We start from the raw sequence: 26,398 nt of genomic DNA, 5'->3' as shown, positions 1-26,398 counted from the left end.
GGCACATAGCATGGCTGGTAAGCTTGGAAGTGAAATGGAGAGTTCCCTAGTTGCTAGGTTTCTAATATAGATGATTGTGAGAAACGTGTTGTTAGCAAGAAATTTGAGGAATACAGACTGGATTTCTGATCCTTGATGATCTCTCAGTGTTGTAGTTTTAATACACCAGACTCAGTTCTATTAAAGGTATAGGTAATTATATCTGGACCTAAGACTAGTATAGATATCTTAAATAAATCTATCTAGAAAATGCCGATAGATATCAATTATAAAATACTTAAAATTTACTGTTATAATTTTAGCAAATCATATTTTTATTTTTTATTTTTTATGTGGCATTTAGGAAATATATTTTGTTAAGTGTAATATGTTTATAACAAATATTGAAATTCTGACGTGCAGATGGTTGTCAAAATTAAGCTCAAAAGTTATTGTTAACATTAACATGCTAACACCATCATGATCCACCCTTTCTGCCATTGTAGAATGCCTATCGGCATTAATTAGCTATAAACCATAATAAGAATATCATACACGAGATCAGAACTAAACAGTATTTGTATTCAATATGTTCAATTCACATATCCTTCTAACTCCTTATATTCATATATACTTTTGTTATATCTCCTATTCCTATTCTCCTATTCACTATATTCACTGTTATCTTCGTTGTTCTATTGGTGAATTGATCTTATAAATATAGCTATATTCAATACAAGATATGCAACCCTTGGGTGACATCCCTAGTTTAATTCCCGTATTCCAAAGCTTAACTTCTGGGAGCATCATGTGGGGAGATATGCCCTTTTCCCCGCTAACATCATCCGCTCTTCATAACTTTGAGCTGTCCTCAAGTCAACCTGGTTTCACCAGAAGGATGTCTTTGTATATATCCTAGAGGGTCTCAAAATGGTTGTCACATTGTGTCTTCAATTGCTTTGTTTGATTTGGATCTGGAGTTGCACCATCTGCTTCTTTTCTTCAGAATGGTAGTTGACATCTATATATTCTATACAAAATCCTGGGTTTGTGTAGAATACTGGTAAAATGAGTTAGCAGATCAGAACTAAATAATATCATACATATCCTTCATGGCATCATGGCCTCTAGGGTGTCCATTTGAGCTTTAGTTAGGGCCCAAGGGCCATGGCCCTTGTAAGCGGTAGTAATATAGTTGATTGATTTCTTCTTCTTTGCTTTACTCAGTCTCTCTTGTCCCCTCTTTTTTCTTGGTTGTCTTTTATCTTCTTTAAATTCTAGGGTCCTTTTCTTATTTAGGTCAGTAGAGGTTAATCTCTAAGTCATTTTCCTCTTTCTTAATTTAAATTTTTTTTTTTTATTAATTATTATTATTTAATATAATATTTCCTCTGTTTTTTGCATCATATTTTCACCCTTTGATCATTCCCTTTCCCCTTTGTTTTCTATCTTTTTGTTGTTTTTCTGTCTTCTTTAGTATCTGTGGTCCTTGGTTGTTTCTTTTTCTTGCTTCTCTTCTCTCATTTGGTTATTTTCTTCATTCTAGTGGTGGAGAACTTGTACTATTGAAAGAGAGGTCACAAGTTCAAATCCCATTGGGGGATAGGGTATGTACACCTCATTTGTAGTGCAGTTTGGTACCTCCCGAAAAGTTGTATGAGGTAGTCCCATATCATTGTCACCATATGTCAACCCAAAAACTATGGCTGGTGTTGTGGACTATAAAAGCCCCTTTCCTTTCCTTTCTTTCCGTTTTGTTTTTCTTTGTTTGGTTATCTTCCTTCTTTTCCCTTTTTCCATTGATTTTGTTCTCATTAATTGTTTGTAATGCCCCCCGCTTAGCCAGTTTGGAGGTATGTTGTCGTTAGCCCATTCTTGTATGGTCCCGAGGGCTAACCAGGATTTCAAAAGGGATCCTGAGGTTATTTGGCCTAGTCAAATTTAATTACAGGCCAAACGGAGTTCGTTTGTTGGGTTTTCGAAAAGACTTACTATTTTTAGTAAGCCAATAGGGGGATGCAGTGCCTTCAATTTTCAGTGATAGGATGAGATGCGTTTTGTTGGGCTCTTTCTGATGAGCTATTATATGTGGGATTTCGAATTTATTTGGTATATTATTTTAATGTTCGAAGTTACAACGGTAAAGTGACTATTTAAATTAAATATTATAATGTTTCATAAAGTCACTTTATAAAAAAATCAAGAGTCCCCTTTTTGAGTACATACATGGACTTTGTAAAAGGAAAAAAAGAAGTAATAGTAAAACTCATGTATTATCCCACATTGGCAAGACGGAAGCGTGGAGCAAGTGAGGAAGGGATTATAAGGAAGAGGATAGCTCTCATTTATTCATGGTTGGAAATATCAAAGAAATTGGAAAATTTTCTGGTGATTATGTCTCAATAGTTTGAAAGATGAAATCCCTTCAAGTTGGAAATCTTGACGCCATTGAAAGATATGGTCTTGAGATTCAACAGGGTAGCAGTTCGAAAAAGCAGATACGAAAAAGCAGCCCGAAAAAGCGGAACCAAAAAAGTAGGCTGAAAAAACAGTCCGGAAAGCCGTTCAAAAAGCAGATCCGAAAAAAACAGTTCGAAAAAGCAAATCAGAAAAGCAAAGCAGAAGGAGCAGCATTGAAGAAAATTATTACAGCCATCTACAACCAGGTTCCTTTATAGTATTGATTTTTTTTAGATGTTATAAGTTTCAGCTGTAAGTATGCATTATACCAGCATTATCATTTTGTAATCCATGTAAATGCCAAAAGTCTTGGCCATATTTCATGAGCATTGTATTAGAAATTTCATTGCAAATTAAGAAGATAATAGTTGCTGGTGTCATTTAAGCAATTCAATATCATTATTTATCAGCTAGTTAGTCGCATACCAACTGTTTGTAAAAATGCCAATTGGCTGTAGGTGTTCATTTCTCATGCTTAGATCATATATATGCACTGAATATTGTCAAAATTAGTAGCACACTCATGTTAGGCTATTGTGTAGTCCATTTGGAGTCTTCTAGCACAAGATTCTCATTGATGCAAATTGAAAAAAGAGTCATTTAAAGCCAGCTGAAAAACTATATCAGTCATACGTCCCTTGCATGTGAATTGTTTGATGAAATTCCTTGAGCTTTCATCAGCATTTTTTGAGAGCAGATTTGAGGAGGGCCATTACATTGTCCCCCCTAAATTGTTATCTTTTTACCCCTTTTTTGCTTTCTTGCCTCTTATCCCATCTGGTTATGTTCTTATTTCCCTTTTTTTCTTCATTTGGTTATCTTCCTCCTTTTCTCTTTTCTCTTTGTTTTTGATCTCATAAATTGTCCCCCGAAATTATGATCTTTTCTCCCCAGCCTCCCTTGTCACCCTTTATTTCTTTATCGTCTTTCTTTTTCTCTAAATTCTAGGGTGTCTTTTCACCCCATATTTAGTTCAAGAGAGGTTGTCTCTTAGTCATTTTCCTTTTTATCTAATGAATTTCTATTATTATAATATAATTTATTATAATCGCTAGTGTCATGCCTTGCAGTTCTCTTTGGGCTCCTTCGGAGTTGGCTCTCACTGTCTTCGGGCCTGGACCGACTACCATATGGATAGGGATGATCAGATTTGTAGATTGTGTACTTTAGCAAAGGTTGAGACTGAGATCCACTTCATATTTCGTTGTCCTATCTACTATGAGATAAGAGGGAGGTTTTACTGTTTATTTAGAGATTGTTCTTCTCTTTCAGCGTTTTTCAACTATATTGACCAGCGGTGTCTGACACTTTATCTACGTGAGGCCTCCCAGCTTCGTGAGCATACCTTGTAGTTAGTCACACCTCAGGGACATACTTCTGATCAGCTCATCACCACCTTTTTCTACCCCTTGTCTACCAAAAAGGCCATCCAGTAGTATCCCCTCCAGATCGGTCAGATATTGTACCAGTCTTTCCAAGCAGCGAGACTCCTCCGACAGCTCTCGATGACGATCTAAGACTGAATCGTCACGGTTATATCCTTCTGTGACAGATTTCTTTGTACCAAGGGTCCTTAGTCCTTACCTTGGTTTTCCTTGTTTTATTTCTTGTTTTGTTTCGTAGTCATTGTTTGGTGCTCCTGCTTTGGCCAACTCTTTTGTTTGTATGTTCAATCCCATAAACCCTTGTGGTTTTTTGCTAGACAATAATATTATTATCTTATCTTATTATTATTAATTTTCTTTGTTATCTGTTTTTTTAACTTATTTAATTTTAAAAAAAAAAAACTTATTTGTTTCTCTTATATCTTTTCTTATCAGCCTAGATCTTAATTTCTTAAATTTCTTCTTTTCAGGTTTTGAATTTTTTATTTGTTTTGCTGTCTTCTCTCTAACCATCATCTCTATTTATTATTTCATCCCTAGTCTGCAAACTTACATTTTTCTCCTTTAATTGTAGTTACATCCTGATGATTTATCATGCAGTGTGTCTGTCAAAATGACAATGCAATTATTTTCACATAGCTGAATCCAGAAGCATTGCTGCAGTTAATCATGAATTATGGAAATCTTTTAATTTTAATTTTTAAATGTTAATATAATCCTCTAATGTAGACCGGGCAGCAAGACGCCTTTTTCTTTCTTCATCCGTCATGATATTTCATAGTTTATCTGTCACTTCTTGTATGATTGTATCTCTGTGTAGCATGGGGTCCTAAATTAGTTCCTTTGTTAGAGTTCTTAACTCTATTGGAGCTGGCTATGAGGGCTTCCCTTTTGAGGCAAAGGTATTTATCCTATATTTCTTTCATTGTCTTCCCTCTCTCATGATTTCTGTACATATTGTTTAGAATCCCATACCAAGTTGTATGATGGAAAATTCCTTGTAATAGGAAAATTTTGTTGAGTGTATATGCTTCCTATATCAACTTGGGTCCCTGCGAATGGTAGGTGAAACAATTGTATAGATGCTACTATTTGAATTGACCGTTGCTTGGCCAAGAAGTATGTGATAAGTTGCATTGGAGATGGTGTTTAGGGGGATGACATGTGGGTCCTGGGAGACTGAGATGGTTGTCCAAACTAAATTGTTTGATATTTTTCTTCTTCACCTCGTTGTCCTCCTCCGTCCTCTACTCTTGACTTCCACTTTCTGACCTCCCACACCATTACGCTTTATGATATTCTAGGGCAGCCACCTCTTCATTCACTCCACCTCACTACTGCAATTTGTTCATCCCCTCTAGTATTTATGTGGCCATTAGATCCATGCGATACAATAGAGAGGCAGATAAGGAAGGTTTTCAGGCTGAACTTTTCAAACTTGGTGCTTCGGTTCTTGGATCCTACCTTCGTATACTTTTTAATAAAGTGGTTTGCACTGGGTTTCCTAATTTTTGGTTGAGGCATGTGATTTATCAGGTAACTACAGGACTGTCATGATTGGGCATACGTTTGCCAAACTTTATGCCATTGCTCTGAACACCATGCTATTTGGAGAACTTGACAGAAAAGGGTGTAGAGCTAAAGGTCAGGCTGGTTTTCGGGTAAACTATCAGACTATGGATCATATCTTCACATTACGTGCTATTATTGAGGAGGCTAGACACCACTTTGAGAAAGTCTATTGTTGTTTTGTGAACTTTCGCAAAACTTTTGATTTTGTTCCTAGGATGACCTTATTTTAGAGACTTAGTGAGATTGGAATCTCAAATATGTTGTTGATTGCTACTATAAGACTATATGAGAAGGTGTTTGGTAGACTGAGGACTCCGGAGGGCTTTTCTGTTCCAATTCAGAGCACAATTGGGGTGAAGCAGGGTTGCCCTCTTTCTCCCACCTTGTTCAAGTTGTATATTGACGAGCTCAAGGATTTCCTTGTGAACTCCTCGCAACTTGGTGACGGGTGCTACTTACATCAGCTTTTGATCTCCATTCTCCTTTTTGCTAATGATTTTGTTCTCTTGGCCTCTTCTCTCGACATTTTATAGAGACTCCTTGATGGTTTGGCCTTTTTTTTGTGATCAACGTTTGCTCATGGTCAATTTGACTAAGACTCGGGTTATGATTTTTAACTATTTAAAGATCTCTCTTCTTCATTTCTTCTTTCAGGGGTAGGAGGTTGAGATCACTTCTTCTTACATCTATCTTGGAGTGAAGTTTTGGAGACCCTGCTTCAGCTTGAGACCGACTATTCAGTCCAGAGTTAGTAAGGGCATAGGCTCCCTGACTATGCTTGAAAGACAGTGCTTCAGACTTCATTTCCAAGACATTTCGTCCAAGCCGTACCTCATAGACTCCTTAGTTATGCCGACCTTTCTCTATGTTTTGGTGGCTTGGGGACCACCTCTTTTTGCTTCTGATTGGGCCTCTATTGAGCGTGTTTAGATGTTGCTTCTACGACATTTCATTAGATGTTACAGACTCACGCCTCCAACATTATCTTGGCCGAGTTTGGTGCCCATCCTTTCAAACTTACGACCATTTTCGTCTTGATCTGGTTCCTTCATTAGCTTTGAGGCTTTATGGATTCGAATATCGATCGACACAGATACTCTCATCTTGCTCACTGTTCTTTTGTTGCGGTTATGAGGTCTGACACTAGTACTAGATCTCGCTGTTGGTACGCCTAGACCACCTCTTTGTTGGGTTCGATTGGGATTGATATTGATCGTCTTCCCCCTTATCAGTTCTCATTGGATGCTCTTGCTCACCTCCTTCCCTCAAGACAGGCATTGAATGAGCATGTTAGATAGGATATCTATAGATAACACATTATCACTACCTGGAGTAATCCTTCTGGTGGATTACGTCCTAAGATGGCCTTTTATGCTGAGTATTTTCTGGAGATTCAGAATGGTATTATTGTTCGTCTTGCTTATCTTTATTGACATTGGAGTCATGCTTTGCGATTCTCTTTGGGCTCCTTCAAAGTTAGCTATCACTGTCTTCAGGTTCGAACCGATCACCATATGGTTCGAGAGGATTGGATTTGTCCATTGTGTACTTTGGCGGAGGTTGAGACTGAACCCACTTTATATTCCGTTGTCCTATTTACTATGATATCAGAGGGAGATTTTAATTCCTTTTAGAGATTGTTTTTCTCTTTCAGCGTTCTTCAGTTATATTGGCCAGTAGTGTCTTGCACTTTATTTACGGGAGGCCACCCAACTTTGTGAGCATACCCTGCAGTCACTCAACCTCAGGGTCATATTTCGTACCAGCTCATCACCACCTTGTCTCATCCATAGGGTGCGAAAAGGCCATCCATTATCACTCATTCTAGATTAGTCAGACACTGCACTAGTCTTTCCAAGCATCAACACTCCTCAAGCGGTTCTCGACGACGATCTAAGTCTCTAGATCATTCACATTATATTCTTTAGTTACTGATTTCTTTGTACAAAGGAAGAATCTTTAGTCCTTACCTTGGTTTCTTTGGCTTAGTGTTTTGTTTTGTTTCTTCTCAAACACAGTTTGGTGTTCTTGTTTTAGCCGGCTCTTCTGTTTGTAATATTGTATGCTTAGTCCCATAACCCCTTGTGGTTTTTTGTTGGACATTAATATTATTATCTTATCTTATCTTCCCCACACATTAGCTTGTAGATTGTTGTTGTTTCTGTAATTTCCACCTTTACTTGTTGGGTAGCCTTTGATTTCTCCAACATAAGCTGATCTATTCTTATGCTTTGTTTACTTGTTGGGCAGCCTTTGATTTCTCCAACCTATGGTTTGTCAAGAGTCCTTTCTCTGTATCTCTTTGACTTTATGCTTCTATGGAGGTATGGTAGCTTGACTATTGCTTGAATGGTCAAGCCCTTCAATTTTTCATTTTCTTGTGCTCCCTTTTCCCTCAGTATCTTAAGTGTAGTAACTAGGGGCTTCAGTAGTCTGCTTGAGTTCCTCCAATGCACTGTTAGCTACTACCATATATTTGATCGACTTTGTCTCCATAGTCTGTTTGTTAAGGTGTGTCATCCCAAAAGTCTTTTGTGATGTTTCCTCAAAAACTAACTTTGGTATAAAGAACCTTATAGTTGGTCTTCATCTATTGAAGAGCTTGCTTTAAGCACCTTATAGTTGGTCTTCATCCATTAAAGAGTTGTCTTTTGGGTTGATGTCTTTTTTTGCCTAGTAGCCTCCATTGTTGATTCTACTTGGAATTTATTTCAACTTCGACTTCCCTCTGTGCTCTTTCTTTTCTTTCGGCCTTTTTACTTTTCTGCACTTATGCACAATACGGTCTATGTTGTTTCCTTAGACCATTCCTCTTTTAGTAGCGTTTCTGGTAACTTTTATGTCTCTCAGCTGCTTCCGGATTTTGTGGATTCTGCAGGGGGGGGGGGGGGGGTTCTTTGTAAAGAGCCATAACCATTGGGGGAATTCCCAATGCTGTATTGTGTCTTCAGGGTTGGTAACCATAGTAGGGGTTTATTGATTAGGATTTTGGTTTTCCTGGGAATATTTTCCTTATACTATCTTATTCATGCATTGTTCCTTTGTTGAATATGAGTTTCTTTGTGGTCATCTTGGTACTTATGTAGAATCTCCAAGATCCGGTTGATGTTACCTTCTGCAAGTGTAATTAGTGTGTAATTAATGATGTTTCCAATCATTTGTCTTTGCCTTAGACTTCTTTATTTCACTTTGTAGAGGTTTAGAAGTTTGCTTGTGTATGTAGAATGCTCTCTAGATTCCATAGACCTTTTAGGTTGTTATCTTTGGTTCTCCTAGCATCTAAGCTTCAAGAACATCTTCACTATCAATACTATCTTTCTCATGGTCAAGTTCAATTTCTCTAGCACTATTAGCATCTTCTTCAATATCATTCCTTTTACCAACACTGCACCTATAAGTGTCGCAACTTTGGTTGTATTTGTTATTGCCCTTATATACAAGAGTTCAAGAGTTTGGATAGTCTTCTATTGGATGAATGCTTCAATATCATGAAGTTTGCTTTACTGTCTTGGCCATGAGAGCTCTTCTCTCCCTTGAGGTTAAGGGCAATTATTTTAGATATGGCCTTCTCTACTAAGGTAGGCCAACCAAATTTCCTTTGGCTTTGTGTTTTCTTTTATTAGAACCTCTTGTTGAATTGTCAAATAGTTAACTGAAAAATAAAGAATCTTAAGTGTTTGTTTGATTTCTTCCTTTGCAGGTCTTCTCCAAGGTTGTGCTTCTATCCAACAAGAAATAATCATTAAATAGTTATATTTATCAAATGATTTGTTATCTATTCCTACTCTAATATCTTTTTGTAATATGTAACTAAACCATTCTTTTTTTTCTTATCTATTAATGGCTCCTCTAACTTCTAATAAACTTCCATATACTATTTTTATTTTGCTTTTCTAAAAGATCCTACGAAGTCCAGTAACTTGTCTCTGTCTTTCCTTTCATACTTAGTCCTAGAATTATTGTAAGAAGAATACTTGCTCAGGTGCTTCTATCGTAATTTGACGAGATACTAGATGCCAAAATGAAGCCTCCATTTTACTTGGTTATTTTTTTCAATTTGAGCGTCTATTCTAGATTAGGAATTTTCCTAGTTTGGGGCTTTGTTCTAGTTTTGATGTTCTTAGTTCAATATCCTTCTTAAATTGATTTGAGGTTTTTGTTTCTCTATCCTTGCCGCATTGTAGTTTGATATAGTGTTATGCCAGGTTTGTGGCACATGGTGATGAGGGGATGACGAGATAGGTTTGTTGGATGAGGGGACAAAAGGACTCAATTTCGTGGTGTTAGGGGGATGACGACGACTAGGGGGGTGTGGGTGGTAGTGCTGTATATATTATGTACTATATACATAGTACTTGAAACACTAGTTATGAAAAGATGTATAACAATATATTCTCTACAAAGTGTCAACGACGAAGACGTTTTATTGGACAAGGATGTGCTTCCAGTATGGGTACGGTTCAAGGGCAATTTTTAAGGGATGGTAGCAGACAACTATTATAAAATAGGGAAATATATAAACATATATTGAGATTTCAAATATGCAAAACATTGATAAACCATTCACCATAGTCACTTTAGAAGCGCAATACATAGTCAATTAACAAAACTCAAATACTTTCAATGTTGAAACATGGCATGTATAACAATGAAAATGCCCAAAGGTTCCAAGTTCATGCAGGAAATGACATAAAGAAAAGTCCAATTAAAGTACTAAATAGTAAACAACGTTGAAGTCCTACTCCATAGTCAACTGATCATAATAATCAAAGTCAATAATGTATTTGCAAATAATTGGCTGTCCATAAACAACACATGGTAGGTGTAGAAATCTAAATCCAAATCATCATCAGAGTCAACTTTTGAGTCACTGGTATGGTGAGGGTCTTCGCCATCCAATGGAACCTCGAGTAATCTTGGAGATGTATCATCGTCCACCATCCTTGGGATTGAAATCCCAATGTCAGGTTGGAGTTTGACAATACTCAATACTCTTTTGATAAGGAAGATTATTTGAATAATATTTTTTTCTTGCTCATTTCATTGCTTGAGGGTTTTAAGAATTTCTGAGTTTCCCATTGATAATTGTGCTAAGGTAAACAATTATCGAGATTCTTGTACTGTGGCTTGGAGAATTTGTTATTGTTTAATTCTAGAAGTGTGGAGATTTACATTTCTGCTGAGAGCTTTGTATTGGAGGTCAAATTTGACATTGGGAGTCTGCGTTTTCATTGATTCCAGCGGCTTGGATTGAAACGAATGCAATTACTTTGAAAAGGTTGGCATCAACATTACTAAGTGCCTAGATATCAATCCCAACCCGTGCTTAAGGTGAAACGCCTGTCAAGAAACCGTGAGGCTTTGCTGTAGCTTGTGTTTCAAATCAGCTGATCGTACTAAGGAATTTGGGAAGCCACGTCTATAGACCAACTCCCTTGCTCGCCGTCTTCTACATAGCAATCCATATTCCTGTGAGCCACCCAAGGACGACTATCATCTGCAATTGGGGCTTGACATTGAGGAGCCGACGTGAACAATAGGGGAGCAGCTGAGTTTCACAGCTTGACTCCTTAATTTGTAGTACAGGTGCCATTTTCATGTTATATGATTTTGATTTCCAAAGAAATAAAGTGTTAAAGAAGTTTATCTGGTTAATATCTGATTTCAATATTATTATATGAAATTTCTTGAAGTTGCTGATTTTAATTTCCATAAAGAATAATAAAAGCAAATACATTATAAAATTGTTAAAATTGCAAAAGCAATAAGTTGTGCTCAATATTCAAGTTTGAAGCCAGTTCGGATCTTTATAGTGGTATCAGAGCGGTTTCCTACTAGCCTGCAGGAGTTGGGCTCCAAATCGTTGTTAGTGTTCAGTATGTGATCCATTATTTTCTATCATCGCTGACGATAGGAGAGTTGTGCCGGGTATGCACTATACCTGAAGAGGACGTAATCCTCCTCCCAGAGAAGCAGAGCCTAAGATTCAGTTTGGTTCAGTTGGTAGTCTGGGTGGTTCTGGTGGCACTGGACTACAACCCACAGATGCTGAGGTTGATCGAGATGCCCTGCAGGCATTTAGAGATATTGTAGCTAGGCAACAATAGATGATAGATGTACTGCACTAGTTGTTTAATACTCTGCAGCAGATAGCACTTCCTCAAGGACGAAGTAGGAAGGGAGCTCGAGATATCTCTGTTGGTTCTCATAGATCTGAAGTCAAGGATTGAACCCGGGATGGTGTTAGGTACAGAGATGTAGATCGAGTTTGAGTTGAGGATCGTGGTGGATTAGTTGACAGAGCTGACATACATACTAGCACTCATGATAGGCTGCAACAACCCACGTTGTTGAGACCTTAGGTGGATGCTGTCAATATTGAGTCTGAGGCTGCTCCTTTTGTTGATGATGTGCTTGCACACTTTATGGAGTGGGATGCTTTACCACAGGCTATTAAAGATCATTTGAATTTTGATAGGTTCGTGACTTAGAAATGAGAGCATTCCAGAGCGAGGTCGACACCTGAGAGACAATGACCTTGACAGACTGAGTTACAACAAGTTGCCAGTAAGATGACGTTGGAGCACTTTGATGTTACTGTAAGAGTTACAGCTCGAGCTTGGATTCATAAGCTCGACACTTATTTGGCTTTGCGTCCTATGTTAGAGGTGGATAGTATTAGATTTAGAGTGTTGCATCTGGATGGAGCTGCCCATGACTGGTGGTACCATGGGCTAGTTTCTTTGCAACATGATTAGATCACTTCCTATTAGGAGTTTGTGGATCGCTTGATCGAGAGATTTGATAGGAATGTTCCGGAGGTGTACTTCCATGAGTTGGCTCAGCTGAAGCAGTCTGGTGGATTGGAGAGTTACGTCAATGAGTTCGAAAGGCTTTTAGTCATGGTTTATGAGATTTCGGAGCGTAGGCGACTGATGTTATTCACGAAGGGATTGACTAAGCCACTTTGTGGATGGGTGAAGTCATTGGACCCATCTTCTTGGAGTCTTCTTCTCAAAGCAAGGTTGCTTTGAAATCTTCTACTTTTCTACTTGATGATGAGGAGTCCCCATCAGTTATTGAGGACAAGGGCCAGTTAGTGGGGAGATCTAATGTCACTTCAAGAGAGGATTTGAGGAGGCGTTAGCTTTTCTTTTCGTTCAAGGGGCCTTTTTCTAAACGTCATACTTGTGCATAGAGGCCGAAGGGAGCAGTGAATCATGATATGTGGGTTTACACTGATGAGATTGAGTATGAGTCATCACAGAAGCATGAGGATGTCAATGAAGATGATCATACCGATGATAGAGTTTATACTATGATGAGTATTTATAGGTTGGTATTTGACTCATGTTTAGGATTTGCATCAGGTACAGAGTTCGTTTGAGCCTAATCTAGATTGCTTACAGGATGATTGGGTAGGCTTAGTGAAGGAGAGTGTGTTGAGATCTCCTAAGAATGTCTGTTAGTGATGTTTCGACCTTTACATCACCAACATAGGTACTTGGTATTGTGTTGCAGGTCATGTTATTGGTTCTGTTGATGTTTTTGGCATTCTGTTGGTTCAGTGAGGATAGGGACATCACTTGTTTCTTATGGGATCCCAGTGGAGGTTATTGTATGATGCCGGATTGCTTGAGGACAAGCAATCTTGGGGATGGAGGATTGTAATGTCCTTGTTTTTGGCAAGTTTACACAGTTGATGGAGTTAGTTCATCATAGCGACCCTTGTGAGCTAATAGGGTGTTTTGGGGGTCTCAGTTGTGAACTTACTATTTTTAGTAAGTCAATTAGTGGCAATTGCTATTTTTGGTAGTGCAATGGGTGGCTTCAGCAGTTGGTCGTCACTTGTAGTTAATAAAGTAATACTTGCATGAGCTCTTATTTATCTATTAATCATTGGGTTGCATTATTATAATAATGTTTATATTATTATAATAATGACATTAAGAGATATTTCTAAAAAGCATGTTGAATAGTTTCTAGTGTCGAGTTCTTTTGGGAAACTTCCACAATTTATAAGGTGGAGTTATTTGGGAAACTTTGGCTAATGGAAGATTATAAATGAGAGCTCATTACATTGGGAAAAGTACGCTTGAAAATATATTTGCTTTTTGTGGCTTTGTGGCTTTTTTTGATCTTTGACTTGTGAACCCTTGCTGAAGTATAAGGGTCTTGTCTGAGAAAGTTCTTGGCAATTGTGCTGAAGTATAGAATCAGCCAACATTCTCCTACTGTATTCCTGTAGCTAAGGAGGATAATCATGAATATTATTTTTTTCTTGCTCATTTCATTGCTTGAGGTTTTTAAGAATTTCTTAGTTTCCCATTGATAATTCTGCTAAGGTAAACAATTATCGAGATTCTCCTACAATGTCTAATTGTGGCTTGGATAATTTGTTACTGTTTAATTTTGGAAGTGTGGAGATTTACGTTTTTGCTGAGAGCTTGTATTGGAGGTGAAAGTTGACTTTGGGAGTCTGCATTTTCATTGATTTCTGTTGCTAGGATTGAAATGATTGCAATTACTTTGAAGAGGTTGGCGTCAACATTACTAAGTGCCTAGATATCAATTCTAGTCCGTGCTTAAGGTGAAACAACTGTCAAGAAACCGTGAGGCTTTTCTATAGCTTGCGTTTCAAATCAGCTGATTGTACTAAGGAATTTGGGAAGCCACGTCTGTAGACCAGCTCCCTTGCTTGCCATCTTCTACACAACAATCCATATTCCCATGAGCCACCCAAGGACGGCTATCATTTGTAGTTAGGTCATGACATTGAGGAGCCGACATGAACAATAAGGGAGCAGCTGAGTTTTATGGCTTGACTCCTTAATTTGCAGTATAGGTGCCATTTTCATGTTATATGATTTTGATTTCCAAAGAAATAAAGTGTTAAAGAAGTTTATCTGGTTAATATCTGATTTCAATATTGTTATATCAAATTTCTTGAAGTTGCTGATTATAATTTCCATAGAGAAAAATAAAAGCAAATACATTATAAAATTGTTAAAATTGCAAAAACAATAAGTTGTGCTCAATTTTCAAGTTGGAAGCCAGTTCGTATCTTTACATTATATGCAAGCTGGCTTGATAATTCTTTAATGACCATTGCATTATTTTAAATGCTTTGTTTCTTCGTGCTTTACCAACTGAGCATGACCTACATCCAATGAGTGCTAAGTGTTCTATTCATTGTCATGAGAGATTGGTTTGTGTAATCCACTACTCATGAAACATGGGTCAATGAGTTTGACTTACAAACTACACAGTTAAATCCTGATAGCAATATCGCAGAGTTGTGAAAGATATAAACTTGAATATATTGTAACTGAATTCACAAGTGAAGGTTTTAAGAACATTTTATAGCTAAATAATAACATGAAAAGTACTAAAATTATAGAGAATATGTTTGATGATGCATAATGATGCACCAAGGCACTATATAAGCTGACCTAATTTTGTCATATGATTATGATTTGGTTATTTGATTTTTATTTGTTTTGGACCTCCTAATTAATCATTCAGCTCTATTAATGGCTAGACTAAGAGTATGGAAGTCATTCTAGGATCAATTTATGTCCATTGTCAGTAGTGGTTCATATTCATTGATCAGGGACCTCCTATTTAATCATTCAGCTCTTTCAATGGCCAAATCAAGTGTACAACAAGATATTTTAGGATCAAATTATGTCCATTGTCAGTATGTTCCTCTCGTACCCATTTATCAAACATCATACTGATTATTAGAGTTCGCTAAAAATGAGAACGTATAATTTTAGCACTTTAGTCTTTGTTATCATATTGTGAGCTGGACTTGAAGTTCAACAAAGTGTCCTTGTATGCAATAATATATTCTTAGATTTTTGAAGATACAGATGAGTTAATATAGGATCTTACACCAGTGTGGATGGTTCATATAGCTTTACAGAATGGGTAGAATTTTTTTATTTTTTTATAACAATCGATAGTCTTTTGGCTTATTATAAACCATTGTAGGGAGTGCATTTTCTTATGGATAGTTACCCTGAAAAGGTTTGTCCCGGCTTTCGTTAAAATAGGACTTACTGTGTTTTTCCTCACAAAGTATGATATATTGTAGATGCTTGATATAGAATCCATGCAATCTTCTACATGGATGTTGGCTATTACTGGTTTTCATAATTATTTTTATTCAAAGTTTGATATCATTATTCATGTTGTTTATAATTTGAATTATGTATAAATAATTTGTTGGTACTGGAATAACACCTTACATGTATTAGGGATTAAATAGCCAAGTGTAATTCGTTTAAAATATTTTAATTTTTTCTATGCAGATGTATTATATGTGATTGGTGTTCCATGTCTTTATGTTTTGATTTTTTTGGCTGTAGATCAAATCATTATAGTTCAAGTTCAAATTAATATAGTTTAAAATATGATTAGCTCCAAGATTAAATTAAGCTGTTTATTTTTCTATTGATGGTTAAGTGCCGAGACAAAATCATCTCATATATCTTTCTTTTTTTTAGGTAACAATTTGGTACATGTATCAGAGCAGAACACAAACTTCAAGGAAATTGCACCTCCACCTCCACCTCCACCTCCACTTTCCCCTCTACCTTCAGCTCTACCTCCAATTTTACATTCACCTGCACCTGCACCTCCACCTCCACCTCCACTTTCACCTCCACCCCCACCACCGCCTCCACCTCCACCTCCACCTCCACCTCTCCACCCAGTTCCACCACCTACTTCCTTGAAATCATCAACTAGTTCTCCAATTTCTATTGGAAAAGAGAAATATATATTGGAGCCAAAGGTTCCATCAACAGAAGCAGCTCACATGTCTAGTAGCTCATTTCTTCCTCAAATTGGTGTGTTTTCTCTTTCTTGACATCCACACATCATAAGGAATTACCTTAGAAATTTATGTGTGAAAATTTTCTCATTGTAATGAATAGGTATGATAGAATGTTTTTTAACTTATATGATTAGTTGGCTTTGGCTTACGATCAGTTTGTATGGTTCTGTAGTTTGGGGGTGTATTTGAACAAAAAATATATTTTTATTTTATGTCGGTCTTATCTTGTGTGTGTGGATGTTTTTGTGGCCGTTGGGGATCAATTTTTAATTGTACATGTAAAATTTGATTCAAGGCTTGCATTCATAAGCATGTATTATTGTGATATACACATTTATATTTGGTTCTAAATTCACATTGTGGTACTTACTATTCACAACTAAGGTAACACAGAGAATCATGTTTTTGTTGACATGATCTCTTTTGCTTCAGTAGGCGCACAGTGGGCTTAGCTTTGATAAATTTATTGAAAATAATGTTTTGGAAAATAACTTGGAACATTTACGTTCTGTAATATAGTTGTGTATAATAAACGCTTCATTTGTAGAAATTGGTCAAAACTTAAAATACATGTATTTGAACATTTTTATCTCTAGTACTTCAAATTGGCTGGGGAGTCCGGGAACTATGATTTGGGCAGTGGTAAGAATTTTATCATAGCTTGATTTCCAGCAAAAATCTTGGGAAGCTACAACTTACCAACAAACCTTTCCTATAGAAAATGTTAGAGATTTGAGAATATATTATACTTTTTTCCTTCTTACAAGTGTACTCAATGAATAGTTCAATTTCACAATTCCAGAAAATGAATATCACATTATTTATTTAACTTCTGTAGAATTTCTGTTTGTGTTTTTTGTTATGTCGTGATGAAATAATGTTGGTTAATGTTAGTTATGCAGCCACCTTACTGAGCAGCAATCCATACAATAAATATCATACGGTTAGATGTCACGAATCAGTTGTTAAATAAATTTTTGTGCTAATTTATTTATTTATATTTCTGCTCAATATTGTCCTAATAATCATTGTATAGTCTCACAGTATTAAAGTTGTAGGGATATGGTGAGAAGCATTACTACCAATTCTGATTCAGTGTGAGTTTTACAAAGTTTTCTTGAGACCTTTTTGAAGATTCTGGATTTGTGAAGTTTTGACTTCCTCAATGAATTGACTTTTATGAACTAGGCAACTGTGGTGAGATGTATGAACTCCTTGAAAACACAAAAACATCTAAGTCACGAAGACCTAAATTAAGTTGATGAAGATTACACGAATACGACCTTTTTTGTTGACAAGAATAACAACAATGAAATAATTCTTTTAATCTCCGCTTTTGCTATTGCCCTAAATTTTGTCAACAAATAAATAAGATTGCTATGGTCTGATTTATGTGCTTGATTGCTGCTGACTTATAAACTAATCTCGTTTTTATGAGTACTGATTTGTGTGTATTGTTTATTTACTTCTTTCTCCATCACAGTCTTCTAACCTTAGTTACCGGATTTGCACCCTAGACCCTCGAACTAGGTCTGGGCTTGCGAAGGCTCTGTGCCCAAACCTGTTGGTTTGCTCGGATCCTTACACTCATTGAAGAAGTTTTGAAGTTTACTTTTTTTTCTTCATATTTTTAATAGATTGCAATAGTGAGCAGTCAAAGCTCAGTCGGTTGGGAGGGATCTCAAAAATTTAAAATCGATAAAGGGTCTCCTTTAGAGAGACACACTACAAAAATTTCTTAACTTCCTATAGGTGGGGTTTATTTGGAAATGTAATTTTAAGAACACACAATATAGAAGTTCGTACTCTCGAGTCAAACTTCATTTTTTTGGCCTTGGTGATATAGAGATTAATGTGTGTAAAGGCCTAGGAATAGATAAAAGGGGTTGTTAGCTAGGCAAATAACAACATTCATAAAAAGAACAAGAAGACACTGACAAATTGGTTGCAAAGGAAACCAAGGTGGTTATAGTTCTGGAAACAAAAAAGAATAACACCACCCTCTCAACCAACCTCTTGACATCCCTTCTTGCTTATGCCTTCTAGGGAGGATGAAGATGTAGACAAACCACAAAACACTACCTGTAAGAGAGATCCATTAGATAAGGCATTTCAAAATGAGGCATTAGATATTGCTGATGAAAAAATTGCATGTTGCCTCTATGCAAATGATCTTCCATTCAACTTAGAGAGGTCACCTTATTGGAGGGAGATGGTGATAGCAATAAATAATGTACCTTCTGGTTACATTGCTCTTGGATTTGGAAAGTTGTGCACCACTAATTAGAGATTCTTGGGTTCAAGCAGGCGTGTCTATTGTTTTTGATGGATGGAAAGATTGCAAAAAGTGTCCATTAATCAATGTAATTGTTGTGCCCCCAAGGGGTCAATATTTATTTTGAGTGCGGTTAACTGTGAAGGGGAGTAAAAGATGTAGAGTTCATTGCTAGAATTTTCATTGATTGAGTTGGTGGGGCATGATAATGTTCTCCAAGTAAGTACAAACAATGCATAAGTTTGCAAGGTTTTAGGTACTTTGGTAGAGAGTAGATATGGTCACATCTTTTGGACACTGTGCACCGTCCTCTCGCTCAACTTGGTGATGCAAGCAATTGACACCCAAATAGAATGGGTAAAAAAAATATATGAGGGTGAGGAGATGAAAATGTCAGTGACAAACCACCATATGTCACAAGCAATTTTTAGAAACTTTCTTGAAATTCGATTTATTGAAGGTAAATTATAAAATCTAATTTATTTAGATTTATTTATCATTTCATTTCACATATTACATAATTGAATAAAATAGTCTTTGTCGTGTTTACATAGTTTAAATGTATCAGTAACTTACGATTAACATTCTTAAGTGGTTGAAACTTTGCTTGCTTCTTAGACAACTTGTGAGGGTGAAAAAGACATTGTCACAACTTGTTATTAGCAATGAATTGGAAATTTACAAACAACCAAGTACAATGAGGGCACAAAAGGTGAAGGCAATGAAATTTTCTCCAACATTGTATCCATGCTATCATAGACATCCCCCAAGCATTGTTCATCACTGTTGGCAAACTGAAGCATAGATATGATTGATTTAGTGAATTCCAATACATAATCAACACGAGCCCACCAACAAATGATATTCATGTAAGTTGTCTTGATGTAAGTTATGTCATTTTAGATATTTCTCAATAAACAAGGATAGCGGAATGTATTATAACTTACCGATTTCATATCTCAGGTCATACAATGAAGAGAGAACGATATTACAACGAAGAGGGAATGATCTTAAGGACACCTTATACAACAAGGTGGAAGCAATTATTCTTCATCGTTGGAACAAGATGACTACACCTTTGCTCTCCTATTGTATGCTCTATCTCCTAGGTACAATAGTGCAAAAGCACTTCCTATTCTAGGTAGAGTGCCACCATATAGAGATGTTGAGGTTGCTAACGGGTACATGGGGACATTTAGTAGAATTTACAGCGATCTAGAGGTGTGGGCAAATGTTAGGAGAAAATTTTGATTGTTTATCTTAGGAAAAGATGCAAACCCTATTGCTATCTATGACCAAAACAAAATGAATGCTATTAGATGTTGGTACCTTCATGGGAAAGATTATACCTACCTCCAACCTCTTACAATTAAGATTATACATACCTCTGACCTTTTTTGTGGGGCCACTTGCATTGTAGGATGTAATGCTTAACATTCTTGAATTTATCTTCTATTTTTTATTTTGTTGATCTTCTGTCTAAGTTGCGAGCTCTTAAGTCTCTGAGCGGAATTGGAGTACATACTCCTCTATCCACTAAGTGAAGCGTAACTGGTTGGCTGCAAAAAAAGAAGAAGACTTGTGTTTGTTCACACCTTTGCGCCTTGTGGCATGTAAGGATCCAAAATACAAGAAGTGAATGTAGCACCTGAGTCTTATGAATTGGATTTGACCATTGAGGATCTTTTTGGTACCACTTTACTTGACATAGATGATGATGATGACACAATACCCTCTAGTGCTAGTGGAACGGTTTGGGTTCTAATGATGATGTTGATTTATTACTTGTATCTCATCAAGGCTACATTGCTGCTGGTTTTTTTGATAATCCATTTGATGATTGATGAACACTTTCCTGATTGATGAACATTGAAACAGGTTTCAAACTTTAATGAAATATATTTTGAATTTTCATTTTATAATTCTGTAATTCAATGTGATAATTTTCTTTAGAATCATGAGCATAGATAAATGATCAAGTATTTAAGTTTTCAATGTTTATCTTTGACATTTGGCATTGATCAATGATCAAGCATCATACTATGAAATTATTTAGTTTTACAAATCTATATATTTCTCTTATTTTTTTTGTATATGTAATGCATACACACACACACACACACACATCCATGTGTACGATTATGAAAGATTTTTTTTGAACCCATATACCAGGTTCTTGTATCTGAATCTGTCCCCAAACCCGAACTAATAACTTAGCATCTAGCTTTTATATCTTAATGTCTCTATGAAGAGAGATGATACTTCAGAAGTTGTTGGCCTTTAAGAAATGGTCATGCCCCTTCAGAACCGAACTCTTAATGACAACCTTTCAGGACCAATCATTGCCCTTGTTTATTCACTTAATTGCATCTCCTAATGATACTTCAATTGCTACCATCGTCATTTGTTTGACACCTTTGAACATTCTAATTGCTGGTGTATATTAATGATTAATTGTTGTTTAATATAGATTGAATGTTGTTTACTGCCTTTATACCAATCATCACTCCTATTAGAATCTTATAATATTTTGCTGCATTTTTTTCATTGCTCTCCGTTAGGTAATTATCACTGTGCATTATTTTCGTTAGTAAATTACTGCATGCTCGATGTCTTATCTGTCTATTAATCTTTGGGTTCCTATATGAAATTTTAGGTCTTATAAATAAGACAATTTTCATGATCTAAGATATCTTCTCTATGGTGGGGCATCACAAGTGCTAACCATAAACTGCATCTGCACCCGTTTCAGGGTTGATTATTCTCATTGTAACTGATGTTTAATCAAACACACGAGACTTCATCATCTCAAGCATAGGGTACATATTCCTCTGGTTCTACTACAAACATAGTAATTATTGTGGATTTCTTTTTTAATAATAATATTACACAGTTACTTGGAGATTGTGATCCACGGTACTGATTTTCGCTATAAAAAACGAATCCCCATCTTAAAGACACTTATGGGGACATCTCCAGATGTGAAATAATTGCCAGCATATGGATTATGAATCATGAATAATATAAAGACCAGTGCCAAAAATTAAAGGGCTAACAGAGTCAATATTATAAGTTATTATGTACAACTTTATAAAGTTCTATGCACTTTAACAATAAACAATTTAGTAATCAAGACGTGACCGATCAAATATATAGATGCAATTCTAAACTAGTCTAGCATGCACTTTAATTCCTATGGTTAGGAGAAAAACCAAACACAGATACATAAACAATTAAATATTTCACAGTATTTGTGATAATCGAATTTAAAATGCTATAATTGACCCTATCCACTTATCTATCATATAAATCACTTATAGAATTTATAAATAATTATGAAGGACACAACTTAATAATATTTCAACTCTAGAATTTAAAATAAATAATTATGCTTACAAATTATGTTGGAAAAAAAAATGCAACAAAGACACTCCTTACGAATGATCCATCCAATGCAAATTTATCCCAAATATGCATAAAATTATAATCAGTAATCGAAATCCATGAGCTTTGTTCAACCATTCAATCTTCGCCAATAGGAGAATATAATCAAATATTCAATAATAGCTTGAGTGTGTAAAATTTTCAGGAAATTGTATATATTGTAAATAATATTGTGTCTTTGCTTGATTTTTTCTATCATATTTATAAAAGATGGGGAGGCATGTTCTCAACCATCGCATCTCCTCTTAACAAATAGCTGATCAATTATCTTTGCAATGTAAATTTAACATAATTGGCAGTTTGTAACTTCAATGTATTACGTTCTTGAATGTGAAAATATAAAGTTTGAGTTCCCTACTTAATGCCTGGACAACCTTGAGCTCCTTTGCTCCATATATGATGTCCATTAAAATGAGAGCCATGCGTAGTATTCTTATCACAGATTGTCCGTTCTTTGACTCATTCAATGAAACTCTTGTTGGCATCTGTTGCGTATTTCTTGTCATTGCTACTTGGGCTTCCATTCCTGACAATTCCTGGCTTAAGGATGGCTTTCAGGCAAACCAGCATATGTTTTCCGAAACCTGCAAAAAATCATAGAGTATTATTAAAATATTCTACTAATGTTCCTGTCTTTTAATTGTGACAGGGATTAATCCTTGAGCATGAAAAATAAAAGGCAAAAATTCTATCATCTGGCACTAATGAAGATTGGGCACAACTTCCTTCTATACTCCAAAACATTCAAAGACTTTGATGCCAAGTCAAATTCTAATACCAATTTCATGTGCCATTTTCTTAAACTACATTTCTGGCAACTTGCCCGTTCTTCAAATATATTCTCATCTTTGATTCAAATATTTGGTAATTATCTGTGGAAGTGCGGTTTGTGATATAAGACCTTTATAACATCATCTTATTTATATCAGGTGTGATAGTAATTTCTTCCCAAAATTGTTTTGCACAAAAAACTTCATTGTTGTGAATGCATAAGGTAATTGACACATTATGTTAAACTCCTGTGTCTTTCATTGACTTTCATAGCATTGGAACTCTGTGTGGGTTCATTTTGTCGCTGGGTGCATGCTTGAGTTTTCATTGACTCTATCATTGATCAGAGTTTAGTACTGTTGATGCTATATTTATCCAGTAGGGACGATGTCATAGTGAGGTTGTAGATTCACTTGAGATACTCTTCCTGACACTAGTGCTAGGTATTGCCTCTGTACAATTGGCACTATTGGTTTTTGAATATTTGATTTGCGCTGAGTAATCCAATAGTGGATTATCATGAGACTTACGTCATATAGAAGTGTCTGGTTTTGTGCCCAACCTGATTCACATCATGAAATTGCCATGTATCTGATGGTGTCAAAGAAAGATAGAGCTATATATGGGGCATCTGTCTGTATAACTCATGACATTTGTAATGACTTGAACTCTCTTGCAAATCAATCATCTATTGCATTGATGAACTCAATACATGTTTGAATTTGCAATAACAAAGGAATGTCATTGTTTCGGTCAAATAGACACCTGGATGATTAATAATTGCTGTGTGATTTCATCTCTATGTCCATATGACAAACTCTTCTAGCAATTGGATTGACCGTGTTTGACTTGAAAGAGGAAGTGAATCTTGACGTGGCTTTCTTTGTCACTGCATTTCCTATTGCAAGGTTCTGCGAATAAGAATTTTATAAATATAATCTCTCATAACCTTCTTTTGGTAACAATCATATATGAGATGTGATTGTATTTCAGACTGGACATCTATAAGGCCGTTTAGGTTCTCTGTTATGTATTCACATACAACATCAATGTTGTACTTTAGTTGTGCAGATATTGGTATAATAGGAGCTCCATCAGCAATGGTATCCTGGATAAATTTTTGAGTCACCTCGTGCTGGTTGTTTGCTGCACTTTCTTGAATCAAATCAACTTTGTTTTGTTGAATAATATGTTGAAGATGCATTATCTGTACAGCAGCACAATATGTAATCAGTTTGAAACTTTGAAACAATACTGATTAACAGTAAACTACTATACTTTTTATGATTATCATTGTTCAAGTTAGACCTAGAAGTTTATCATTTGCAATATGTCGACATATGATTTATGATCTTCTTGTTCATATTTAAAGTTTGTCTTCTTTGTTATGCATCTAAAGTTCAAATTTTCAGCACGCACGCATGCACACATGCCTCGTGTTTTCAAATTGCTTGTTTTGAATGCTCAATGTCATGACTTGTATATTCAGATTTTCTATAAAATATTAGAATTAAATAAAAAAATACGAGTACACATAACTGTAGCCCAGTACCAGTGCAACTTTGGGTGACATATTAACACTTCTTTAACTCTTTGACTTTTAATGACTTTTAATCTAATCTTAATTGAAGATGATAGTTAATATGAAGCATATAAATTATAGCTAGACTAAATCTTTATTATGCTGTGTTCTGTACTTGATAGAGAACATGTTAATAGAATTGACACAAGCTTTACAAAGTCTGATTCATCTTTCCATTTCTGAGTTTGGTGTTTATGTTTCTTTTTAAATCTCATTTTTTTTTTCTTTTAATTTTCTTTATCTGATATTGAATTTATTTTGGGTGCGCTATACGGTTTTGATTTATAATTATAGAATCTATGAGCTTCATTTATTCAATTGAAAATCTTCAGTAACAACAAAACATTGGTTATACAGACTCTCAAAGAGTAGCACTAATGGCTTCTATACGCAATCCTGGGATAGCACTTAAAAAAGTAAGTTATAATTACAACTTTTCTGATAGGTATTATTTCAGATAAGATTATAAAATTGTGTTGGTCATTCATTGTTAATTAAATAAATGGATAGAAGTAGCGTCCTGAATGTTATGCTACTATCTTCTTGTGCAAACAAAACATTTTCTAATGTTGGTTGTTTTAGGAATATCATATTTACTGTTTTGAGCTTGACAAGTATTTTAAGCTTTCACTTGGAGTATTTTAACATGTGTTTTGGGTTTGAGTATAAATGATGGGACTAAATGATGGGACTTCTTGGTATTCCAATCTAGAATAAAGTATGATCTAATAAATTTCAAATAAAAACACATTACGAGCAAAGACTAATATATTTGAGTTCCTATGCTTATGAATATAAACATTTGTACTTCTATGGAAAATGTCACAATCTTAGATTATGTTCCATTAGCAGAAAGGCTATCAAATGCAGGTTGTCAAAAAGATAAATTTTCATGTGATGTCTTGATTTTAGATCTATGATTTCAAATCCTGTAAAATTTGGTAGATTCTCGTATTGTATTACAACAGATTATGAATTGTCTCAACAAGCTCCTTTTAGATCAAGAGTAGTTGTTGTGAAACGGCTGTTCTAAATTTTTACTTGTTATTTGATCACTTAGGGTCATTCACATTTGTGACTTAAGTTTATCTAGGGTACACATAAGATGGTAATTGTTTTATGTTTCAAGCCATAAGATTAAGACACGTTTTAATCTTATATAATGCTATGTTCACCTGAGCCTATATAACCAAGGGGCTCCCTTAGTGATCTCAAATTCTTTCATCATTGTACATTTCCATCCTTCGATAGAATAGAATTGTTCTGTCATATCCAATCTCTCTTTTGCTTTGATGGAAGCTCCTAGATCTTGGTTGGCTACAATCTACAGCCAAATCTTATGTGGTATAGACTATAGAGCATTCTATACCTACTCTTGGAAGGTTCAGTTTGAGAAACGAAGGAAAATATGATTAGGCTTTGGATTAGTTGAACTGCTTTCATCATAAGTTTTTGGACTTGCCATGATTGGTGACAGTTTTGGTTTTTGTGAGTTCAAATACAAATTAATTTAATAAATAAGAAACAACACTTGTGATGAATATTCTAAATTCCTTTATGTTTGGGAATTAAACTTTGTGTACTTTAAGAGAAATTGTATTCTTTTAGATTAATTTTCATCACAAAGACTATTATAAAATCCAGGTAAAGGATATTCTTTCTGCCTTCTTTGACTGCAAATCTATGATTACAATTCCTAAAATAGCAATACTGATCAAACACGTGATTATATGTTTTATTAATATGTTTTACGACAAATCAAGAATTAGACTAAAAAGGTCCCACTTAAGAGTTCCTTTAGGGCTTTAGGTCATGGGACATCTTAGTTTGTGTTGGCTAAATATTTTGTAAGCCACTGTGATGACAACTTACAAAATGGCATTTTAAAGCAACGATATAGTGAGATAAATCTCTCCTCTCACCAATAGGGGAGGCTTCCTTCTTACTGTAGGTGGCTACAACAAAGACCTAACTGGAATTAACAATAGGGTGGTTCACTGAATCAATTCTTCTTTCTTCAGTAATGATCTTGTATTACAAAGTACTACTTGCAGTTAAACAAAAGGAGTTTATTGCTACAGTAATAC

General features: G+C 35.6%; 1 protein-coding gene across 3 annotated transcripts in view; it reads left to right on the top strand.

Moving 5' to 3' along the window:
* LOC149575274 (uncharacterized) overlaps positions 1-26,398 on the top strand; it is a 277,364-nt gene that overhangs the window by 160,900 nt on the left and 90,066 nt on the right. For all 3 annotated transcript variants that reach the window (XM_089815065.1, XM_089815067.1, XM_089815066.1), the window contains 2 exons: positions 15,908-16,252; positions 24,669-24,727. In XM_089815065.1, the coding sequence (XP_089671191.1) occupies positions 15,908-16,252; positions 24,669-24,727 (404 nt within the window). The remainder of the gene's footprint in view (positions 1-15,907; positions 16,253-24,668; positions 24,728-26,398) is intronic.

The sequence above is a fragment of the Cupressus sempervirens genome, chromosome 2 (assembly GCF_028749045.1).
Source record: "Cupressus sempervirens isolate cs-2001-9-10 chromosome 2, ASM2874904v1, whole genome shotgun sequence".
In the NCBI taxonomy this organism is placed as follows: domain Eukaryota; kingdom Viridiplantae; phylum Streptophyta; class Pinopsida; order Cupressales; family Cupressaceae; genus Cupressus; species Cupressus sempervirens.
Note: the sequence above shows the minus strand (reverse complement) of the source record. Positions and strands in the feature narration are given on the sequence as shown.